General features: G+C 47.5%; 1 protein-coding gene across 1 annotated transcript in view; it reads right to left on the bottom strand.

Annotated features, from left to right (window-relative positions):
- The window catches only part of MYT1L (myelin transcription factor 1 like), a 136,211-nt gene that overhangs the window by 59,515 nt on the left and 64,110 nt on the right, over positions 1–12,586 (bottom strand). The window contains exons 11-14 of the mRNA XM_024756918.1: positions 12,347–12,479; positions 10,213–10,449; positions 8,319–8,440; positions 7,374–7,442 (exon numbers count right to left, since the gene is read on the bottom strand). Coding sequence (XP_024612686.1) covers positions 7,374–7,442; positions 8,319–8,440; positions 10,213–10,449; positions 12,347–12,479 — 561 coding nt within the window. The remainder of the gene's footprint in view (positions 1–7,373; positions 7,443–8,318; positions 8,441–10,212; positions 10,450–12,346; positions 12,480–12,586) is intronic.

Genomic DNA, 12,586 nt, shown 5'->3' with positions numbered 1-12,586 from the left:
CAAGCCAAGGCAGTGCTTCCCGTGGGGCGGTGCTCAGTATGACAGACCGCCTGCAATGAGCCTTGCTTCGGCCTGGACGGCTGACTCCCCTCTGCTTCCACCCCCAACCCGGCTGAGCGGCGCTCGGGGCTCCGGGCTCCTGCCCGGACCATGCTCCCCGCAGCCGGCTCTGCCCGGCCCCTCGCTGGCCCCTCCGCGGCCCCGACAGCACGGCCTCCTCCCGGCCTCAGTATGTCCGTCTGCTGCCCGCGCCTGGACCAGTTGAGCTCAGGCACTGGCCCACGACCTCTGCTCCCCAGCCACCCCCCAACCCCGATGGTCGCCTCCCAGGATGCCCTGCACGGGACTGGCCATGGTGCCTTGAGGGCAGAAATGGTGTCTTATCTCTGGGTGCGGATTACAAGTTTTTAAAACGAAAGAATGAAACAGCTCTGTTTATGGTTTTCCGGGAGATGCCCTCTCCCGGTTTTTGCTTCCGACTCGAGGCTCAGGGACTTTGCAGAACATCCCTCTTTACTGAGGGGATGTGAGCACAGAGGGGCGGAAATGATTCCCGGGGCAGCAGAATGCCGCCCACACGCTGATGGCGACAACCAGACGCGAGAACACCTGTGCTGGCCCACAGATGAACACGTGCACACCTGCATACACTCACACACACGTGCACACACGCACACACATACACAAGGCACTGCAGAAACATGGCAGGGAGGGCCCAGCACACAGGCGCCCCTTTCTGCAATCACCGCCCACCCCCAGGGTTCCAACAGATGTAACTGCCGCAGTGTCTTTCTTCTCTTTATTTTTCTTTCTAAATCAAAGGACTTGCTATAAAGTCCTCCAAAGCCAGAGGCTCAGAAGACTTTGGAGTGAATTAAAGTTCTCCTTATTTCAGGGAGGTCACAGAAGTCATTAAGTAAACGTTAAACTAACGCTTACATTTTCCTCCTTTGAATTCTGCTTAACGTTGTCACAAAACCCAGCAGTTTAACACGAGCTGTGGGACTTGCGTGTGTTGCCGTGGTGACGGGGACAATAACTGAACATCTACAGTGAGCCGGGTACCAGGACTCTCCCATTTCACAGATGAGGACTTGACGGCCCTCTGACGGGAGAGGCCGGTCTCTGTTTTGCACAAAGAGTTTATCGGTACAGATGTGTCTTGATTAGTCACCTTCCCTCCTGCACCTGTGCCTTTGTTTGACGACTGAAGTCTGGTTTTTCACATGCAAACTTCCTCATAACCTGCACCCAAACCTGGAAGATGGTGGAGAATAAACAAACCAAAGACAGACACACCTAGACTGCATTCAAATACTGCCCGAGAACTCTGCAGGTGCTTTTGTAAAGCACAGATCCCTTTATAAAATAAATTAAATATCAACGCTTTTCTGTGTTTTTTGCTTTGTTTTGTTTTTTGTTGATTTGCATGTGAAAATGGTTAAAGGTGATTAAAACATAACCATCTGGGTCTAGGGACTTCCCTGGTGGCGCAGTGGTTAAGACTCCATGCTCCCAATGCAGGGGGTCCGGGTTTGATCCCTGGTCAGGGAACTAGATCCCATGTGCCACAACTAAGAGTTCACATGTCACAACTAAGGAGCCCGCAAGCCGCAGCGAAGGAGCCCTGGAGTCGCAACTAAGGAGCATGCCCGTGGCAACTAAGACCCAGCACAACCAAATAAATAAATAAATAAATATTAAAAGAAGGGATTTAACTAATGTGAGTCTAATGTCGGCTATTAGAAAGAGAAGTAGCAGGAAGGGAGATTCCTGACGGATCCAGGTACAATAGCAAACTACCCAATGACACTTGGCAGCTGGGCCAGCATCCAGGGAGGTGGGCCCTATGACGCTACATGGCTAAGTCTGCCTGTTCCAGAAACAGAGAGAAGAACCCAGGCTTTCCCCCAGAACCCTCCCTTAATAAGAAACTCAGTGAACCCAGGCCTGAGCCACACTGCATTGCTTTATTTACTGTATGTTTGTGTGTTCATTCGTGGGAGTGGGAGTGTGTGTGAGTGTGAGAGCTTGTGCGTGTGTGTTCATGAGTGTGAGTGCGTGTGAGTGTGAGCACACGTGTAAGTGTGTCAGCATGTGTGTATGTGATTGTGTGTGCGTGTGTCAGTGTGTGTGTCAGCATGTGTATTTGTATGTGTGAGTGCGTGCGCGAGTGTGAGTTTGTGTGAGTGCATGTGTGCGAATCTATGTGTGTGTGTGTTGTGTGAGACTGTGAGAGTGTGTGCGTGTGTGTGCGCGCATGTGAGAGTGGGTGACTGTATGTGATTGTGTGTGCGTGAGTGTGTGTCCGTGTGAGAGTGTCAGTGTGAGCATGTGTGTATTTGTGTGTGTGAGTGCGTGAGCGTGTGTGTGCGCTGTGAGTGTGTGTCTGTGGGTGAGTGTGTGTGTGTGTGTGTGTAACTGGAGTCATCCTCAAACATCCTTATTGTAGAAGTTTTCCTATATTGTGCTCCCCTGAATTTCCTATATGGGACTTATTTTAAATTGACCTTACTTATGGTTAAATAAAAATCTATCTGCCGCAAGCTGTATTTCTTAGGGTATTTTTAGAAAAATGCTGCAGCACAAACTTTATCAACATTTTACAGATGTTGAAATAGAAATTGTGGGACGAGGTTCTTCCTGGGGATGACAAAACCCCTGTGAACAGTTTTCCACGACTGCTGGTCATGTCCCACCTGGAAGTTTAGCTTCACAGGACCCAATCCCCTGTTTAGTCCCCCGTGCGGGTTATGAGGAAACACGGCATGAGACCTAAAGTTAAAAGCTTCAGAGAAAGAAACTCAGAATTTGTATTTTTATGTAGTTAAGCATAAACCTTTAATTCTCCATCGAAAACCAACACCCTTAAAGGGATACTAACTTTGAAACGGTAGCATGAAGTGTGGAAAAGGCGCTTGGGCCACGTTTGGTGACGGCCACTTACTGACTGAGCTGCCCAACTGCCCGGACTCAGTTTCCACACCTGAGATGTGGGTCCGAGCCCTCCACCTTCTCAAGGGCCAGGCGCGCAGAGAAGGCTCCGAGCCTCGTCTAAATCTCAGGTGTGCGTTGCTCACCGGGTCCCAGCAGGTCGTGTCTATGGTGTGACATGAGCCCCAGATGCCCGAGGCTGGTGCCCTTCTCCCCCATGCACACTCACGCATATGCACCAGGTGTGCTCAGGTGGCCCTGCTGCTATGGAATAAAATGATTTTCTAACTGAAAGGAGGGCGTCTGAGGGGTTCCTTGAAGTGAAAGATCACGTATCACATGCCTCCCCCAACGTGAGGGCCAGAACCTCAGCATCACTTCTACTGTAAGGCGTTAACTGTACAGAGGGGTCCACACGTCCTTCCACGCAGAGACACGTCCTCTGTGAAGGCCACAGCCCTCAGTCCACGGCAGCTGTAATTCACAAAGTCCCCTGGATTTACTACTGTGAACCGGGAAGGCGGAAGGTGATCGAAATGAGGATTAGTTCTCAGAACCTGGTATGCACTGAAAGCGGGTGAACTTCCTGCACCCGAAAGAGTGGAAGCTGTGGGCGGAGTGAGGCTCTATTAGACCCTGGTAAATAATCCTCCCAACGCCAGCGCGACATGCATAGCTGAAGAAATAAGCCCTCAGAAATTCTAGAAATAGGGATCCCTTAGAGAAAAGTCATATCTTGGCCTAAGTTCAAAATTTTAATTCTTTTATTTAAATACAGGTAACCAGGCTTTAAACAAGGTTTTTTTTTCAGTATGTGGTTAAAGTTCCTCTGTGTCTAAGGTGAAAATACCTGGGAGACATGCCTCGGAAAGACAGAACACACAAGAAGGACTTAAATGTCAGAGAACCCAAAGGAGGACCCCACCCAGCCCACGAGGATTAAATCAAAGTCCAAAGGTGAAGAAGTAAAGAGAACCAGGGATGGACAATTCCTTCTCCTGCAAGGACCCTCATTAACCACAGGGATTCTGGTTCTATGACAAAGACAGGAATAACAAGGGAGAATCTAAATGTGGCCAACTGAGCGTGAATGGAAGCCAGTTTGAGGGACTGTTTTTAGAGCTAATCGCCTCTGATTTAAGTCAGTTTTTAACCGGTTTAAACCGGTCATGGAGGTGGCTAAAACACCTACATCACGCCCGTGTCTGTGCTGATCTCGCATCCGGAAGTAGGAAAAAGAATTTCTGGCTGGGGGGATGTGGCTTCTTAAAAAAAATATGGGCTGAGGATGATGTGATGTGATCTGCAAGTTCTTTCAGGGGATCCTAGCCAAGGAAACTTTTAGAGAAGAAACTTCCCTCTTGTTAGGCAGAGTCCTCACCAAAAAATCACATTCATTTGGACAATTTCATTCTTTTGTGTTCTTCCTGGCCTGGGGTCTCAATGAACGTCACGGTCAGGAGTCCTCGGGGGGGTGGCTGCTCCTGGGCGTCTGTGTAGCATCAAGCCTCAGCCTGAGAGGCTCTGCTAGTCTCGGGGCCCTGGGTCGTGGTCGTCTCGGGCCCCCTCGCCTGCCTCTGGGGCTCCCTCCGCCAGTGCTGTCACCTGCCTCTGACCCAGCCACCGACCTGTTTTCTACGCCAGACGGACCAGGGACAAGAAAGCAATAGTTGCAGAGACTGAATGATATTCACGAACACATTACATTTTAATACAGGTTCAGTTTACATATGGTACATAATTCGACAACACGATCGGCTTCCTTTTAAGACCATCCCACGTGTGCTGTTCTAGATGAGAATGGAGCAAGGTCTTATCTCAGGAAGTTTAAGAGGATGGAGGACCCAAGACCCAGAGTGTATCTGGCAAAACTCGTGTGTCTGAGATTGAGAATGTCCTGTTAATGGCCAACTAACAAAATTCAACATCAGAAGTGACAAGGGGGAACATTCCCAGGAGGTTCTATTTCTTAGCTGATGCAGAAGCGAGAAACATTTGTGAGGCAGTTGGGACCCACTTCCTAAGGTGTCTCTATGAAGAAGTGGAGATCACTGCATCACACAAGGACTCTCTCAATCAGGCAAGGCTGTGCAGCGGAAACTGACCAAAGCTTTAAAAATACATATGTAAAGAATAAGCTATTGAAAAGGGCACATGCATGAATTATCCTAGAGAAAGCAGCTGCGAATCCTACAGGGATTCATCTCTGCTCCTGTGTACAGGAAGGGCTTTATGACCCGCATGAAATAGCCATGGATGGAGGGCTGTCATCAAGTAAAAGATTAAAGGAAAAAAAACCACATTAAAATATACGGTTCCCTCAGCTGAGAAAGACTTATCGTCAAGTAAAAGATGGTCATTTAAACATCAGACTATTTATAGTAGACATGTAAGTGAGACCCCTAGTTTTGAAGATCCATTCTTAAAAACAAATCATTTCAGAAAATTGGTCAAGTTTGGATTTTCCAGAAAAAGGGTCAATTGAAGCGGGATTCACCTGCTGCAAAGACAAGTTACAGGTGACTGTGGCCTTTAGATCAGCGTCAATCAGGAGAAGCCATCGCCCTCTGGGAGATACTCACCTCCCACCCCGACCCCCAGGCGGAGGGAGGGAGGGAGGAGGGAACAGACAGCCCGACACCGCCCAGGAGGATGTGAAGAGAACTCGGACACCACTCTGAAGATGAAGATGGTGTGGACCATCACGCCATCTTCCAAGAAGACAGGACAAGAAGAAAGAGTCAGCAGCGGAGGAGAAGCAGGTCTGCCTGGGACTCCAGATCAACACAACCTTCCAAGCCCAAAGTCAGAGGATGCAAAGCCACGCAAACCAGACCCATCAGAAGCCTACTCTGGTCTCTGGGGTCTGGAGACCACCAAGGAGAAGCCACACCAGATGCAAGTCGTCCACAGGCTGCTGCCCTGTTTACAGCAGGCCTGTTGGAACCGGAGATGGCAAAGCATTCCTCAGCAAGAGAGCCAAAGGGAAGTTGCCACGTTCTGATGTTGGCCAAGCTCCAAGTGCAGTTAACCACGTTTTGATTGTTAGGGGAATATAATTTCAAGCCGTGCCAAAAGGAGGTCTTAACACAGCGGCCCGGGAGGTTCTTGCCAATTCTGTCCATTTGAGGTTCTAAAAGCTATTTGTCCGTCAGGCACCGCGAAGACGGCTACAGACTTTACAGCTGTTAAGTAAGAGGACGACCTCCTGGTGTTTACACGCCATGAAGAGAACTCCCAGGGTCTCGTGCCGGAAGGGCTAGTTCAGTAGGTCACTGAACATGAGCAGGTGATCTATGGCGCTAGGGCCCTGGGCAGGGATCCTGTAAAAAACGACACGGTGTGAAACAGAACCCGCGCTCTGCGGATGCCCTGGTCTGTCTCGAGGGAGTGGGAGCACGGGGTGGGGTCCTTGGGAAAGGAATCCAACAGGGTCTGAAAACAGAATCTTCTCTGCGTTGGAGCTAAAGCCATTTCCAAACAAAATGGAAGCTCAGCAATTTGACGTGATGATTTTTATAACAGGCCAGGTAATTAAAAACAAGTTTTTGGGAATCTCGATTCTCATTATGTTATGGAATGTTCAAGTCTTGCCCTTCTTTCCTTACAGACACCTGAATATCCCTTCTAACTAGGTGACCAAAGGTCTTAATCTGCTGTCAATGGCTTGGACTGACTTCTTCCAAAACCTGTCTAGTGACTGAATCTGGATGTATATATGTGCATATGTATGTGTGTGTGTGTGTGTGTGTGTGTGTGTGTGTATATGTATATATGTGTGTGTATACACACACACACACACAAAGAAGAAGACCCTTAGTCTGGTGGTGTAAATGTAGCTGACCAGATTCATGATGAAAAGATAGAGAAAATTACAGGCTCAGAGGAGACAGAGGGCCGTGCTGTCCGTGCACTGGTAAAAGCCTTAGTTACCTGTGAGTTACCACCGCCCTAAGGAGTCTCCATAGCTACAACCGCAGTACACTCTGAAGGAATTAGCTACGGTCATGGTGGGCTTTTGTCATTCGTGCTATTTAAATATCCATCTTTAAAGTGATCGTGTCAACTACTGACTTTTAAGAAATCAATTTTTGACTTTTTACGTTACAATCAATCAGTTCCTAAAAGTTTGAGTAACTCTGTAAAACTTCCCTTCCACGTGCATGCACATCTGGAGAGAAAATACCTATACTTTAGAAAATTCAAGATAGAAGAAGGAAACGATATGAAAAAGCTGGAGGTAAACGAGAGGGAAAAGGCAGATGGATTGTCCAGAGAAGTGACTAATATCCTGAAGCCCAGTCATGTGCGCTGATTTGAGGCGCTGACGCACACAGGTGGCTTTTTAAAGACATTTTTTTCTTTTCAAACGACACGTCCTTTTTGTTACTACCAAGCGAATAGATTTTAGAAAGAGAAGGATTTTCGTTAAATCTTACTTGAGTTCTTGTGAGCTGGTGGCCAGCATACTTCGAATGCTTTTGTCAGCCAGCGGGCAGCCCGACAGACTGTAAGACAGGGCGGAAGAGTCAGGTGAGTAGCCCCGAGGCCCAGCTTACGTTCCCGAACAAACACAACATAAAACTGAAATTAAAAAGTTGAATGCAGAAAAGCGATGGGGCAAGTGCTGTATATTGAATTTTGTTGGTATAATTAACTAATTCATGTTTACATAGAAATTGAAGGAAACGTGTCTTTCCAGAAACTTGAAAAAATAAGATTCAAATATTTGTGCCCTTTGGTCTCAATGTTTGTTAAAAGTCATTTTCCAAATTTAGGTAGCTTGTTTCAAAATAAAAGACATTATACAACACGTCAATTAGCATGCTTTTGAAGGTCAACATATAGCACTTAAAGGGGTGACACAGAATTCAACGTTTGTACTTGGACAGCATTGTTGAGGTAAGCTGAAAACAATAAATTGAAAAGACAGAATCCACCATGAGTAAAATGAAGGCACACCTTCTATGTGAGGCGTAATTACCAGTCACATGACCACTCCCATCACACCTTGGTGTTGGACATCTGCCACCAAACAAAAACAAAACAGCCAAAATAGTAAGTATGTTTGAAAAAAAAGCTTGAAAAAAGTTTCATTGTTTCCAGTTTAGCTGCAATGTCTGCACAGGGATTTAAGCGCCCTGAAGAAAAGCTGCAAAACGCACAGGATTACATGGAAATGGTGTCTCCAGAGCACAGAGCATCGCTCGGAACAAGCGCGTCCACGGCTGGCCTCTCGCTCCACCCGACTGGCAGTTGGGGACATTTGTACGCTGTGCATGTCGCATGCTCAAACGGCAAGGCATATACAGACCCGGTTTAGAGATAAGCCAAAGAAAGGGAAGGTTCAGAAGAGTGGTAATTTCACCTCACGCCATGCTTACGTTATCAAGTCCTTCTTGCTCTCCTTGCACTGGGGGTACTTGGGCTTGGGGCTCGGGATGGTCACCTCCCCCGGGTACCTTCTTTCTTCTAGAGCCTCCTGGAAGGGATCCAAGTCTTCCGGCTGCGGGCAGAACACAGCTTCAGGGCCACACCGATGACGCTGGATACACAGACCAGAGGCTGTGTCCCCCCAGGGGATGGCTGCCCTGCATTGCCCACCTGTCCCCACCCTACCCTTAAAGTCACGATGCACCCTCACCCTGAGGACGCAAACCCAACTTCGCTGAAAGAGTATCTCTCTCTTTGGGCGACTTTCATGTCTCATCACTTGCTCTAAATTCCTAAACTTAGGGTAAACTGTCAGTGGGCAAATTCAAATTCCTTATTCAAATTCCTGAAGCTGTACCGACAGGAGGGACAGATAAGCGGTCTGGCAGGCAGAGAGGCTGCTCGGTGGACCTTGCTCACCTGGGTTTAAGACCTACGGCACTTTATCCAACATCACTGGGCGCAGCTTAAGCATTTTTACCCAAAGATATTTTAGACTCCGGGGCTTCTAACAGCCTCTGGTAAGTATCCTACACCACAGAAGTATTGTCTGTGCTTTAAGTCCCAAGGCAAGGGAAGCCCAGTTTAGACTGACGCTGTGATTTTACAATACTCTTAGGCAACGCTTTTTTTCTTTTTCTTTCTTTCTTTCTTTCTTTTTTTTAATAGAATGTACCTACTTTGGCTAACGGGGGCCTTTGCAGTAACCTCGAAGTTCCTACAGGTGGCGATGTTCAGCAAACGTGTTTCTGGAGTGCAAGGGTTTTCACTTGTGTGACACCTTATGAGGGAAATACTGCTGTCCTTTTATGGGGGCTTAATTTTAATTAAAATAAATTCGAAGATTCAACTACCATGCCTTATTTGGTAGTAACGATTTAACACTGTAGGAGAAAAAAAATACTTTGGAATTTAGCTTGCCACTCTGATTCTATTCTCCTTTAAGATGCCTGGATACTTAAATCAGTTTGAAATAAGCATAATAAGCTTTTGATGTAATGCCTTATGAACAGGTGCCTTCCCTGCCAATTCCTACAAATAGCTAACGTTTCCCTTTTCTCCACCTCCCTCCTGTAAAGATGCTATTGCTTGGATGGCGCTCTCCCTATTGTGTTCAAAAAGAATTTTCATTTTTCAGAGAATAAAGATGTCATAATTTTCAGAGTTGAACACTGGAGGAAAAGTCAGTCTAATAAAGAACATTTTTTTCCCATTTATTTTCTTAGCCTAAAGGACAGCTATTTTAATGATCTGAATTTGAAAATTGTAACTACCTCAAAAATATGTTCTTGACAGAGGTGTTTTGGTAATATTATAGTCAACAAAGATTTAGGTGACGGTACTAAAATGGTTTGTTCTAGGCTGGGGTAGGTAGGCTCTTCTGCGTATTTTAGGTTTCTTAGAGAACAGACCCTGTCCTTTGCTTCAATGAGCCAGCTAATTAACCGCACAGAATTAATCATTTTAAGTATTTAAGAGTCTCATTACAATTCCCTACCTGCAAGGAGAACCCTGCATTCTATCAATTTATCACCCAGAAAAAATGAACTAGTAAGCTGTTTACACATTTTCCTACAGAAATCGTCTGCAACAAAACACACTTGTTAGAAAATAAAACTCATCATTTAAAGGAGGCGATGGTTTGTTTCACTCTGATCAGCGTTAGTGCCAAATCTCTCCTGGGTCAACCGAAAACGTCTTCTAAGCCCTAGTCAGCTAAAGGTCATTTTTCAAGAGGAAAGACATTTTCTGTTAAGGCGTGTGCCAGGGGCATTTTCCCTCAGTCGTGCCAACTTTACGTGCTGAGTGGACGGGGTAGGGGGACAGTCAGTGAGAAGGACATACAGCAATCTCTTTGGGCTCGTCCTCGTCCATCCTCCGGGGTTTCATTTTGGTGTAGTCCACGGGCAAGTCCCAGCAGTCTCCCTCGCTCAGCTGGAAACACCGGCTGTTCATCACCGCCTGCTGCTGGGGGGACATGGGCTCCAGGGGCGTCAGGATGGGGCAGCAGCCCTCTCGCGGCCGCTGCTTGTTCATGCTCAGGTCCAGGGTCCCGTTCTCATCCACCTCCATGTCAGGGTTCTGCGGGACAGGAGGACACAGGGACCGTGAGAATCCATCCCCCAGACCACAGCCCTGCCTTCCGCCAGGACACAGTTCAAACTGGAAACTGCTCACTGCAGTCTCACGTGGAGAAGCGCCCAAGGCAAGGGCACGTGGCCCCCCATATGCCTTGCTCCGCACGCGTGGCTGGGAAATTGGCTGCCAGAGGCACGCACGCATCCGCCTCTCTCTTATCTACTAATCACCCATCAGTCTCTCACTCTCTTGTCTCTTATCGACTATCATCTCTCTATCACTTACCTATCAGGGATGTATATGTTTTCTTCCTAATACATTTTTGCCTTTAGAAATAAGCCAGGCCAGAAGAAAAACAAGTGCCTAATTTCAATTCTATTCCAGTTCAAAGACCTCTTAAGAGCTCAGAAATGTATGTGTGTGTACAGATTATACCTAAATACCTAAAAATGTATATATACTTAAAATTCTCCTTTAGTTTCACTGAGGCTAATACTCCAAGACTTGGGAGTGGAGGAAAACACAAGAATTTAGAAGAACGGAGGAGAGGAACTAGAATTTACTTTTTTTTCCATTTTTTGGACAAATGTGTATCGAGTCCTATCAGGCACAGGCTCTAGGTATATAGTAGGAAACCGAACCAAACCAAAATCCGCCCATAAAATGTACTTTCTAATACAAAGCCTATGGCGGAGAGAGACTTTTCCGTTTTAAGCAGGAAGATGTGCAATCTCAGTCCCACACAGCACTGCTGCCGCGATCACGGGCTGACCTGCTCTATGGCTCAGCAAGCCTGCAGTTTAGTCAACCAGCTTTAGAAAAAATGAAGAGGTACAGGGTGTTTATTTTTCATTTTTAAAAAAATTTTTAAATTTTATGATGCTTTAAACAGATCAAGAATTCCTCAGAGCCTGCCTCTCAGGAGGAGGGAGAGAAGGAAGGGCAGATGGAGGACAGAGAAGAAAAATCAAAATACCCTTGACAATCCTCCATTTTTTTTTTTTTTTTCCCAGAGAGTTACACTCCCTTGAGCAATTTGATTTCAGAGCTGGCGTGAAACGTGCTGCCTACTCAGATGTCTAGCAGCTCTTTCGCCTGAATGCAATAGCAGAGGGGAGATGCTTGGAAGGAAAACCCCATCCTTTGGGCTGTTACCTTGATAGATTATAGCATATTATTCTGTCTGAACTCTTCTTGTCAAAGTGCACTCCCGGTTTCCAGCTCTCATACTAACTTAGCCTTCATCGTGTTGGATTATAATTCTGTCTGTCTTAGTTTAAATTTAACAAGGTGAAAAAAACTGGAAGGGGTTACTGTCTTTTTCCCCCCCTTAAACAGAATCTCCTCCATGCCAGCCTCGCATTTTAGCAGCCCTGATCTCCACGGAAACTGCGTGCCCCTGACACTCCTCCAAAATCTAGGAATAAAAATACTAATAGAGAAGAAAGCATTTGCAAAACATAAAGTTACTGACCTCTCTCCATTCATACAAATCACACTCATTTCTAACAACTACGGTCAGCGTTGTGCGCTCAGGCGCACGCCCAGCAGCACTTGGCGATGGAGGGACCCTTTGTTCTGGAGAGGAGGTGCGGGCCGGCGTGCCGGCTCACCGGCCGGGAGCACGAGGCGCCCGCGCCTCCCGCGTCCCCGGCCCCCTAGTGGTCTCGCCAGGCAGCCCTGTGCGCTGCGGCGGCCGCACGGCTTCCTCCCAATGCCAGGAGCCCATCGACGAGGAACCGCCCTAAGTATCGCTCACCGATTTGGCATCTATGCTGTTTTGAACTAATGGAAGCCGGCTGTAATTGCCTGGCTGGGAACCCGTGGGGAAACGGGATTTCTGCACCGTCTTTGTTCCCCAGGGCTGGGCGGGAGGGAGCAGTCCTGCGTTTCTCCTGACCGCGGCGCTGCCCACCCTTCTCTGCTTAAGGTCCAGGGCGCACGGCTCCTGGAGCTTCCTATTCTCTGTGCAGCTCTCGGAACCCTCAGGAGTCCGCGTGGTGTCCTTCTGTTTCCAGAAGTGACTCTGGGTCCTAAAGAGGAGGGTCCCAAATGGAAACGTTCATCTGAAAGCCCTGACGATTTCTCCTGGTCTGGAAAGTGCGTCCCCAGGACCCCGCGCCGTCAGGCCTCCTCCGAG

This window comes from Neophocaena asiaeorientalis, unplaced genomic scaffold (genome assembly GCF_003031525.2).
Source record: "Neophocaena asiaeorientalis asiaeorientalis breed wild unplaced genomic scaffold, Neophocaena_asiaeorientalis_V1.1 scaffold703, whole genome shotgun sequence".
NCBI lineage: Eukaryota > Metazoa > Chordata > Mammalia > Artiodactyla > Phocoenidae > Neophocaena > Neophocaena asiaeorientalis.
The sequence above is the reverse complement of the archived record's forward strand: the minus strand, read 5'-3'. Positions and strand labels throughout refer to the sequence as shown.